Source organism: Lathamus discolor, chromosome 18 (assembly GCF_037157495.1).
Source record: "Lathamus discolor isolate bLatDis1 chromosome 18, bLatDis1.hap1, whole genome shotgun sequence".
Lineage (NCBI taxonomy): Eukaryota > Metazoa > Chordata > Aves > Psittaciformes > Psittacidae > Lathamus > Lathamus discolor.
The window spans coordinates 4,871,742-4,883,166 of record NC_088901.1 but is presented as its reverse complement, the minus strand read 5'-3'; the positions used below and the strand labels follow the sequence as shown (position 1 = coordinate 4,883,166).

The following is an 11,425-nucleotide window of genomic DNA, read 5'->3' as shown; positions in this document are numbered from 1 at the left end:
GCTCCTGGGGAAAACCAGAGCATCTGCTTGGGACGGCACCAAGCAACAGGCAGTGCTTTGGAGAGGCAGGAGGAGCCTGAGGGGTGTCCAAGGGCTGGGTCAGAAGCTGGCAATGCACTTTGCTGTCCTCACTAAGGAGCCCTTGGCGGTGGTCACCAGATCCCTTGTGCTGTGTTCTCAGCTGGTTCTGTCCCAGCAGTCCCACAGGCAGCAGGAGCAGGGCCAGAGCCCCATGGTGGGGGGGGGGGGGGGGGGTCTGTCCTGGAGCAGCACCCAGTGCCCCGTGTTCCCCTGTGCCAGGGCCCATCCGAGCGCTCCCACCAGCGCATGCACACCCAGCGGGAGCAGCTCTTGGTTATCCCTTTATTTATAAACAAGTCAAGGTAAAATAAGTGCAGAGGAAAGCACTGGCTGAGCCGCGGGCGAGCCCGAGGGCCCCCGCAGCAGCAGGAGCCGCAGCGCAGCCCTCACCATACACCGAAAAAGCTGTTTTAGAACTTTGGGGGTGTTTTTTTTTGTTTTTTGTTTGATTTCTTCTTTTTTTGCAGCTTTTCCCCTTAGGGGTAAACCTGCGCCAGGGCAGGATTCTGGAGCGGGACTCACCACCGCGGCGCTCGGGCTCGGCAGGGAACAGTGCGAGGCGCTGCTCTGGATGGGGGAGCTGGAGCCTGGAGCAGAGGGAAGTGCTTGTGGGAAGCCCTTTGGTCACTGCAGAAGGATGCGTGCGTGTGCTGAGCGTGCGGGCACCCCCCCGGGCCCAGCTCGACCCCGGCCGGGCCGTGGATGCTCCGATGCCCCTCTGCAGGCGCAGGGACACGCGTGGGGCAGCGCCACTGCTCAAGTGCCATCGGAATAAATACATGGGGCTGCCAGGAGCATCCTGCAAAGCCCTCGCAGGAAGAGCACCGCAGGGACAGGGCGCCCGGGGCCTCTGCCCTGCCAGGCTCAGCAGCCTCTTGCATTGTGCTGAGCGGGGACGGAGCTGACACCGGTGGAGCGGGAGAGCCCCTGGGAAGACGAAGCTGGGAAAACCACCGGGAGCTGCGAGTTCAGCTCCGGGTCCAAAAATCACCTCAGCTCTGGGAACAGAGAGCTCCTGACTTAAGAACAAGAGGAAAGGAGGAGGAGGAGGTGAGCGCCGCAGCATCTCACCGGCTGCCCCAGCCCCGTCCCTGCCGCGGTGCACCAGGCCCAGCCTCGCTCCTCAGCTCACCCAGCGCCCCCAGTGCTGCTGCGTGGCTGCCCCAGTCACAAATAAATACGAAGGTCTCGACCCTTGCCCGGCGTTCCCGGCGGGAGGAAGGATGGAGCTGAGGGAAGCGAGAGGCTCCTGGATGTAGAAGACGGGGCTGGAGGTGGTCGCTGCTCTGAGCTTGCCGTGGTGCCGCAGGGCCAAGGTTGGGTGGCACGAAGAGTCCGGTGCCCCAGCGCGGCTCGGAGGGGTGGCAGCCAACAGCCCTGTCCCCATGGGCTCTGCCCAGCGCCGCGGCTCCGTCCCAGGGAAGCAGGATGAGACCCTCTGCTTCCAACAGGATGCCCACGCCTCGGGTCCGGAGCGAAGCCCTGGGGCCAGCTGTGCTCCAGCCTCCTGCCGCTGGCACAGGGCGGGCTGGAGCCTGCAGCGGGGCCAGGCTGTCAGCGAGGTGTCCGTCGGCGCTGATGGGTGCGTGTGCATGCGGTACCTGTGGGCAGGCGAGCGCGGGTGCGGGTGGCCAGGAGCGGAGCTTCCAGGGTCCGTCCTGCCAAGCGTCCTCTCAGAACTTGCCTTGCTTTAGCTTGTCGATGTGGTAAGTGAGCTTCAGGGCTGGGCCCAGCTTCAGCCCCATGTACTTCATCATCATGTCACTCCGCAGCAAGAGCAGGGCTTTCCCGTCGATCTCCTGCAAGGAAGGGAAACGACAGCACTTGTGACTACCCCTGTAAGCACCAACCCTGCCCAGGCTGGGGTTCTATGGTTGCATTCATCATCTGGTCCTAAGGTGCGAGGAGGCTTCACCTCCCAGTCCCGCTGCAGTGCCCAGGCTGAGCAGCATCGTCCCTCAAGCAGAGGGGACAGGGCTGGAAAACAGACACTGCAGGGAGTTGAGATGAGCGGGGCCCAACGCTCCGCAGTGCTCCCAGGTCTCCTGCCTGATGCCCTGGGATGCTCTGTTCCCTGGGATGCTCTGTTCCCTGCATGGTGGATTCCTGACGAAGCTGGGGATGTGGATGGGGCAGCTGGGTTGTGCGGTAACTGGAGCCAGAAGTTACGAGCCCCAGCCCTGCAACCCCCTTTGAGGTCACTGAAAGCCTCCCTTGAACAGGAGCAGCAGAACTGGGGCTGGTTTGAGCCTGGGTTAGGAGGAATCGGGATGCGGAGGTGCCAAAATGCAGCTGGAATTGTACAAACTCCACGTCTGCAGCTGTTTTACGAACCAGAGCCTTGGGGGGCTCCTGTTATAGGGAACCGGGGAGCTCGGCAGCAGCGCACTCAATGAATCCCACTCGGAACATGTTTCTTGCCAGGATAAATTTGCCATGAGGTGAACATGAAGACTCCGGGATGAACAGGGGCTGTGTTGGCAGCACTGGGGCTCCAACCCAGCCAAGAGCCGAGCCCTCCATGCGCACCCTGGAGCTTCAGCTGGGCTGAGATGTGCTCCCCTTGGCAGCTGCTGGGTAAGAGGATCCAGGCCCTGATCCAGAGCAGGACTTGCGAGGATGCTTTCCTTGGCACTCGCTCCAGTACAAAGCGCTGCCGTTCCTCTGGCTCCTGGATCATCCTTCCGTGATGATCCACCCCACCCCGTATGTAACACGCGTGTGCACACACACACACACGGATGCACTCACATGTTTCCGGAAGAGATCCGCATGGGGTCCCAGCTGAGGATCCGCCTCCCGGATGAACTGCATCACCTCCTCCACCGTCCAGGACGAGGGATCGCGGCCGCTCAGCCGGGACACGTCCCTGGCTCCCAGGTACCTCTCTGAACCTGGGGAGGGGGGAGACAGCGCCGTCACCCGGGGCTCCCGCAGCACCGCTCCAGCCGTGCCTCTCCCTGCAGCTACCGCTCGGGCTCCTCTCAAAGCCACGGCAGAGACGGCGCCCAGGGCACGTCCCAGAGGCTCCTGGGCTCAGCTCTAGCACTGAGCCTCCTTCTCCTTCCTTGGGCCTTACTTTTGGGCCAGCCCTTTACGCTGAGCCCCTTTCCCTGCTCTGAACCTCAGTTTCCCTTTGCCTCCCTTCAGCTGGGTTTGCTCCTGCCATTCCCATTGCTCCTTCCCATCTGCTGATGGTTCCCAGTGCCACAGGGAACGATCCTCCATTCCCACATCTGTGCACTTCTCCCCTTGCCGCCCTGCTCCAAACACCTCCTCCAGCAAACCCAACCCGGCAAAGCTGGTTCGTGTTTTCATGGCTGCACTGGCTGATGGGCTGAGCGCACGTGGCGAGTTCTGTTCCCCCAAAGCACCACCCAAGCTAACACAAGTCCTGCTCCCTGCCTGCCCGCAGGGGCACATCCCATGGTTTCAGCTCCCCGCGCGGTGGGGGGCAGCTGAGGGATGGAGGCAGCAGCAGCCTGAGCTTTTTAGAGGCTTTTACTGATGCTGTGCACAGAAATAACAACTTCTTTTACCAACCCCTGCCCCTGTACATGGTGCGCAGCCCTCCTGCCCCGTCTCCCCTGCACAAGCAAGCACCATGCATCCGCCGCAGCTCCGGCCTCACCCGGCCGCTCTCCCCGCCCATTCCCAATCCATCCTCCTCCACTCAGACACCAAATCACCGCTTTCCCCCTGCTTGCCAGTCCAGCTCCTGCCTGCGCCTTCCACTGACCTCCACGTCCACCTCGCACCACGCGGGACCCTGCGAGCATCGCCTCGCCGCATCGCCACCCGCCCGCCTGCCTGTGTCTAGAGCCCCTGCCAACCCTCTCGGACTACCTGTGTCAGTGCCGAGGTCTCTGGTACTCGCTGGAGTTAGAAAAGCCCTTTACTGCCCAAGTTACAAGCGCAGGGCTGGCTTCTTAACTCTCTTACCCCCAGAGCTAAGCCTACGCAAGGCAGAGGAGCTGCCCTGGCTGAGGCTAGAGGGTTGGTGCAGGTGCCTGTATCCTGGCAGGCGATAGTCTCTGGAGCTCCTGCTGTGGCTGGATGCATTGACAGAGTTCAAGGCAGAGTCCATGGGGTCCAGGCGAGGCTCCAAGGGCCCTGGGAGGCCATCTCCCAGGACAAAGGTTTCACCTGGAACGCACCAAGCTGCAGTCAGTGCACCCGCTCGCCACGCACGACGCTACCGCTCGCACGGCACCGGGTGCTGGCGGTGTCCTCGAAAGCACAGGCGCTAAACCAGGCTCTGGCCACGGGCTGCAGCCCAGCGCCTGCCTGGCAAGTGCCAGGCCAGCCGGCTGGCAGCAGGGGTGGTTGGTACCCAGACCGCAGCACCGGCGCTGTTGGCATCACTCTGGCAACGGGGGCATTGCTCTGGTAATGTTCCCAGCTCCGGGCTGCAGTCCTGGGGCCTTACTGGGGCCAGAGGCCCTCCTGCAGGGCACCACAGGGGAGGGCTGCCTGCTCTGGATGCCAACGGACACAGGGCTCACACAACAGCCCTGAGCAGGGGGAGGATGCTCCCCGAGGGGTCAAGCAGCGCACATCACCGGCGTTAGCGTGCAAGGTAAGGGACCAGGCGGTGGGGACTCTCTTTAGCAGGGCTCACGCAGAGCAGGAGGCTCCTCCGAGCAGCTCAGTCAGGGCCGGGCAATGCTCTCACACCGTGCTGAGCCTCCGGCCCCAAAAGCAAGGTGCTGGTGACCACAGCTCACCCCCCCCTGACCTCCTGCTGGGCTCGTGCTCATTCCCTAAGCCAGTGACAGCTCCCTTTGCTGGGACACACAGAGGAGGGACAGGGCAGGGGGCAGAGGGCTCTCCCTGCCTGGGGGTCCCAGTGCAGGTCTGGCTTCCTCACCATCCCGTCAGTGGGCATCATCTGTCAGTGGCAGCATTCGGATGGAGCTGTCTGGGTGATGCATCCGCTGAGCCAGCAAGATCTCCCTTTGCTGTTACACTGCGCTGGCTCCATCCTAGGACCATGTGGTTGTAGATTTAACTATGGCACAGCCAAGTCTCAGTCCAGGTGGACCTGATGCCTCTTGAGTGATGCTCAGATACCTGCGTGCTTCATTATGAACCATGAAATACCTGGCACGTTCATGCAGCACAAGAGGAAAGAGGCTCCTACAGCAAGGCTGGGCCAGCGCATCCGGCTGGGAGCTGGAGCTCCTCTCCCAGCATCCATAGAGACCCAAGGGCAGCTCATGGCCCTGAGCTGCTGCCACTCAGACTCCATGGTTGGGGACAAGGAAGAAGAAACCTGAGCAACCCCAGCCAGGCCCTGGGCTTCTTCCCTGGGGCTTCCCAGACCACAGGAGCAGCGAGCGAGAGCAAGCAGCCAGCACAGTGCAGCTTCACTCATCTGGGATGGTGATGAGGGTGCGGAGGTGATGCTGCAGCCCAGGAGACCTGAAGCTGCTGAGATCATAGAACCATCCCAAAATCATGGAATGGGTTGGGTTGAAGGGACCTTAAAGCTCCTCCAGCTCCAGCCCCTGCCACGGGCAGGGACCCCTTCCACTGGAGCAGCTTGCTCCAAGCCCCTGTGTCCAACCTGGCCTTGAGCACTGCCAGGGATGGGGCAGCCACAGCTTCTCTGGGCACCCTGTGCCAGCGCCTCAGCACCCTCACAGGGAAGAGCTTCTGCCTAAGAGCTCAGCTCAGTCTCCCCTCGGGCAGGTTCAAGCCATTCCCCTTGGCCTGTCCCTACAGGCCCTTGTCCCAAGCCCCTCTCCGGGTTTCCTGCAGGTCCCCTTTAGGTACTGGAAGTTTTCCAACCTAAGATCTTCCCCAGCTTCCCCACTAAGCTGACGCTGCCCTGCTGAGTGCTGCAGGCACTGGGCCCGCACTGGGGCAGCCTCTCGCAGAGGTCTGTTATTTTCTCTGCTTTCTATGGACTACAGGACTGGGATCCCCTGCTTTCAGCTTCTGCTGCCTGTGCTTGAGCAGAGATCCCAGGGGCGAGTTTGCCTGGAGCCAGCCAGCCCCTGCCTCCGCCGGCTTCCTCTCCTGGGGCTACAAAACAGAGAGATCCCTCTTGTCCAGCGCATTGGGAATTTAGGGAAGCAGATGTGAGGTAACCGCAGCCCTCCCTCTCCTGGGCTCTGCTGCTCGGCACTCGAGGCGTTTCTGCCTTTCTTTGCTTTCAGGTCTCTGGGATGCTCTCGGACGAGCAGCGCATCCTTAACACCTCACACACAAGCAGCACTGGTGTGAGACTGTGACTCCTGGTGGCCTGTGCTGTGTGCTGGCCTGCACGGCACCAGCTTCCCACCAGGACAGACGTGTTTCCATCTGCTCTCTGTGCATGGAAGGCGCTTTCCTGGCTTATGACTATTGCTGAGTAACTCCGAACCCTTCCTTCACTCCTGCACCCCCTTCCCACCATCCCATTTCGGCACAAGGCTGGATGTAAAGCCAGCCCTGAGCTGGCTGCTCCGGCTCAGGGGTGGATGGAGATCCCCTGGGCCAGGTCCACACTCTGGATGTGACTTCCACCCCTGCTTCTCCATGGGAGCCTCTTCACGTCAGGTGTATTTGGTCTCCTCCCCAACAGGGCGGTTTGGCTTCAAACCCAACCCACATCCAATGAAATACCTGTGCAAAAGGGGCACGTCTGCCTCACAGGGAAGTGCAGAGACACGAGAGGGGCCAGCGGGGGCCCCTCTGCGTTGGTGGGGATGCTCAATCACAGCACGGGGCTGCGGGCATGGGAACAGGTCTGTGCTGCACAGCTCCATCCTCACGGAAACGCAGCACCCAATGCGGGGTGACAACAGCTACAGCTTCCAGGGAGCTCCAGGCCGCTCACCCAGATGTGGTCAGGCAAATGTGGGCAAGAACCTGCTCACGAGGACCCCAAAGCTCACTGGGCACTTGCAGCCCAGAGCCCCCCCCGTGTGCTGGGTGCCCCCCCAGAGCGTGAGCAGCAGCGCAGGGAGGGGATCCTGCCCCTCTGCTGCGCTCTGGGGAGACCCCCCCCCTGCAGCCCTGAGCCAGCTCTGGGGCAGCAGCACAAGAGGGACGTGGAGCTGCTGGAGCGAGGCCAGAGGAGGCCACGGAGCTGCTGCGAGGGCTGGAGCAGCTCTGCTCTGGAGCCAGGCTGAGAGAGCTGGGCTGGGGCAGCCTGGAGAAGAGAAGGCTCCTGAAGGGGAGACCTGAGAGCAGCTCCAGTGCCTAAAGGGGCTGCAGGGAACCTGGAGAGGGGCTTGGGACAAGGGCCTGTAGGGACAGGCCAGGGGGAATGGCTTGAACCTGCCCGAGGGGAGACTGAGCTGAGCTCTTAGGCAGAAGCTCTTCCCTGTGAGGGTGCTGAGGCGCTGGCACAGGGTGCCCAGAGAAGCTGTGGCTGCCCCATCCCTGGCAGTGCTCAAGGCCAGGTTGGACACAGGGGCTTGGAGCAAGCTGCTCCAGTGGAAGGGGTCCCTGCCCGTGGCAGGGGCTGGAGCTGGATGAGCTCTAAGGTCCCTTCAACCCAAACCAGGCTGGGATCTATGATCTGTGCAAGCAGAAGGGTTCAGCTATTGAAGACTGCAGCTTGGGCACGGGTTCCTGTCATTGCAATGCTAAGGATCCAAAATCCACCCTCAGGAAATATTTAACTTAGCAATTAACGCACTGTCGCTATCCTGCTGTGAATGCACCGTAATGCATTCGTCAAGTATGTGATCATGTTCTCACATGTGGTTATGATCATACATCTGAGGATGAGGATGAGGCCATCCAACTGGGGAGCACTGCTTTGAGGGGGAGAACGGAAGCTGCACGTTCATCCTCAGGTCACCTATTGCTGGCCTTGTGTTTGGCTGGGCTGCGAGTACTGCAGCAGAGCTGGAGGCTTCTTGGTAGCATCAAGAGAGACTTTGGATCATCTTAAAACTACAAACACAAAGAGAACAGCTCAGAACCGACACCTCCAGAAAGGGGAGAGGGAAAGAGAGGGGAATGATTCTTAGCCCTGTGACTCATCTGTAGCAGAAGACAACGTGTGGGGAACAGGATGCCCTCAGGCACAGACCCTGTGCAGAACCCTCCTGCCTCCCTCTGTCCCCAGCTTCGGAGCGATGAGGACCTGGGTTATCCTGCGGCAGATCTGCTTACACAAACTGCTAGTTTTAAGTAAAAGCTTGCATTTAGAGCACTGGAGGAAACGCCACCAGGAGTGGGGAGAGGCAGGGAGCAGCTCATTAAAGTGCAATTAAACAGTGCTAGGGATTCAAGAGCGCGGTTTTACTGCGAAAGCACGGAGCGTGGCCACAAGCACCAGTCTGATTTACACAGCTCCTAAACTCCCACTGCTCCCAAGGAATGGCAGCCTTTGGAAAACACGTCCCCACTGTGCCGGAACTGCAGCTTTCCAGCAAAAAGCTCCGTAACTGCCACCGGATGGGAGAGGAAAAACAATGTAAGAAGGAAGATCCCTCCTCAGCCTCCTGACTGCTTGCCAAAGGCGTGATGAATGCAGCTTCCCGCTGCTGCTCACTGCCTTCAGCTTGGCAGAGTGGAAGCTGTTCAGGTCCTGTCACACTGCTGAAGGCAGAATGAGCTGTGCTGGGGAGTTCCCACTGTGCGAAGAGGAACCTCCTTGCTCAAGAGCTACTCAATAGCTGAGTATTTCAGGCTCGTATTCTTAAAATGCATCCTCTGAAATGCAGACGTTCCTGCTTGGACTTAAACTTCAATCCAACAGGATCACCACCCTCACGTGAAGGCACGCTTTCTACCCACTGGTCTCTACTGTTACAGAAGAGGACGCAGTACTGTGGGCATCCTGATGACATGACCCATTCAAAGGCCAAGAGAGAATCAAATAGACTTTGAAGTAGCCTAAGAATCCATCCTGCAGACAACCTAACGTGAAGTTCCTCCTTGGAATTACCCATTACAGAAGCCTTCCCTCTTCACTGACAACAGAATGGAAAATACCACCTAACCAAGGCACCTTAGAGCACACCACTGTGCTTCAAGAGCAGGCTGGGCACTGTATGTCCCACCTTCTGGCAGAGGAGTGGAAAGGCTTTGCTAACAGTGACCTAAGCGCAGTGGTTGATGTATTGGGATAGAATGTCAAGAGGACCACCAAGGGCATGGATCTAGTGGTGAGAAACAGACTGAGCCTCAGGGAACAATTTCTGACTGTGCTGGAACAGATGAGATGGTCCCACACATCACCCTGTTCTTCACCTATACAGCCATTTTATTCCATGTAAATACTAAGGCCACTAGAAACCATCCACGGTAGGGGGCAAGTCCAGATCACCTGCACTTAGGGAAGGGGTCGGTAATCCTGCAGAGCAGAGGGCACAGTGATGGACGGAGACTAAAAAGGCCGAGCACTCGCAAATCTGGGTTCAGCACCCAAGCCCAGCAAGAACCAGGGCCATGGTGATCGGAAGGCACAGCAACAGAGCACAAAGCCAGTGAATTGTGAGCCCAACCAAGAGTCTCCAGCAGGTCTTAAGGGGCACATTACAAAGAACTGAGAGTAAAACCTTGGCAGATTTCACCATCAATCAATTAAAAGGCTTCAGTAAGGTTAAATCTCCACAACAGAGTCTGCAGTGCAAACCAAAAGGGAAGGTGGTAGCTATTGAAGACTCCTGCTCAGGCTCAGGTCCTCCAGCTACCTGAACCCCCTGGATCTCCCACCTCCACATGCAAGGGACACCTATGGACCACACACCGCAGGGGACACCTCTGCAACTGCTTCTGCAGCACATCTGCACCAGCGTTCCCTGATGGACACAGCAGGAAGAAGCAGCACTGTGGGATGTGATGTGACCTGGTTCAGCTGGTGGAGAACACACTCGTGAGACCCTCCCTGCTACTTAGGAAGGATTGTGAGGAGCAAGATGGGATCCTGGGAAAGGGCAACAGGTTCCTGGCCCTGCAGCTGCCCATCAGCATCTGTACAATACAGTGCAGCAAACCAGCATGGAAAAACTGGGGGGAAGACTGACTGAAGCAACTGGGCAGGTTTACGGCTGTTAATACCATGCACAGCAATGGAAGCTAAAATAAGAGTAGATTAAATCCTAGATTACGTGGTATTAGGTCATGATGATCGGGGTTAGCAGGAATCCTCCCTGCATTCCACACGCCTCACACAACTGCTTGGGCAACCTGCCTTGGGAGAGCATGGCTTCATTTCTACCTGAAACACCAAGCACTGACCCACGCCAGCGACCAAGCAACGCAGACCTAAACCCACGGCTCGCTCTGCACAGCAGCTCTAGTCCTGCTGCACCCATTACAAGTCGCTACAAACAGCCAGCTTTGGGAAGAGACGCTGTGCTCACCTTCCAAAGGGTGACGGTCATTCTTTGGTAACTTGGGGGAGAGAGGAGCACTGTATGGAGGGGGATCTTGGGAATAGCGCTTTGTACCCCGGCCTGGTCCCTGCAGAGTGCCGTCTAAGGAACTGCTTCTGTCTAGGAAAAGAGAACAAGCCCTATTTAGGAGTGCAGACTTGCTGGGAAACCCAGCCCTGCCAGAGTCACTCAGGATCACCAGCGTGGTCGCGGCCCATTCCAGCTGCGATCCAGCACATCTGTCAGTGCTTAACACTTTGCTTTGCAAGTCTGATCAAAGGGCGGTGAGAAACCTAGCGAAGAATCTTAGCCACATCCTGCCATATCTCACCCCAAGTAACACCTCTGATCGACTCCATTCCGTTTCTCCTCATTCTACCCCTCGGCTCGTCCTGCGCAATTCCTGCTCCTCCCCACTCTTCCCCTTTCAGACGTTTGTGAACACTTCAGTGCTTGATTAAACTGGACCCGCATTTTCCGTCCTTCCCCAAAGGGACCCCTCGAGAGCTGCCACTGCTGCTCCTTTCCAAGTGCTTCCCACCGCTGGGGCTCTCTGCATGCAGCACGGCACAGGACAGCCGGCTGGGCTGTGAGAGGCCTCTCTGTAGACGGCTGAAGGCTGCACGAAGTGTCAATGGGTGGATGAACACAGAGAATGGGAGCACCAACACGGATGGGAACAGCAGCAAGGGAAGAGGTACAGAGGGTGGTAGCCCATGACCTGCCTGCACAAGGCATGGTCAGCTGGGAAGCAATGAGAAGAGGTTACCTCCAGCCACTGCCTGCCCGCACGGGCCCCCAGGGCTGCTGGCTCTCCCCTTCCAGCTGCCCCAAGCATGGGCCACATGTGGGAGCCTGCAGTGTTCCAGGTGGATGAATACCAGGAGCTGGAGCAGCCCTAACTGGTGGGGCAGGGCAGGAATGGTGCTGGAGGGGTGACAGAAACACGGTGGGGAGCGACTGGGTCTGACACCAACGGGATGCAGCACGCCAAACACAGAACGAAGGTACAGGGGGTG

The 11,425-nt window shown here is 59.0% G+C and overlaps 1 protein-coding gene across 6 annotated transcripts in view; it reads right to left on the bottom strand.

Moving 5' to 3' along the window:
- Positions 1–349: 349 nt before the first annotated feature.
- The window catches only part of SCMH1 (Scm polycomb group protein homolog 1), a 63,033-nt gene continuing 51,957 nt past the window's right edge, over positions 350–11,425 (bottom strand). For 4 of the 6 annotated variants that reach the window (XM_065697794.1, XM_065697799.1, XM_065697798.1 and 1 more), the window contains 4 exons: positions 10,395–10,526; positions 4,024–4,227; positions 2,833–2,975; positions 350–1,880 (listed from right to left, as the gene is read on the bottom strand). In XM_065697794.1, coding sequence (XP_065553866.1) covers positions 1,755–1,880; positions 2,833–2,975; positions 4,024–4,227; positions 10,395–10,526 — 605 coding nt within the window. In that variant the 3' untranslated portion in view covers positions 350–1,754. The remainder of the gene's footprint in view (positions 1,881–2,832; positions 2,976–4,023; positions 4,228–10,394; positions 10,527–11,425) is intronic. The other 2 variants (XM_065697796.1, XM_065697797.1) reach the window with 2 other exon arrangements.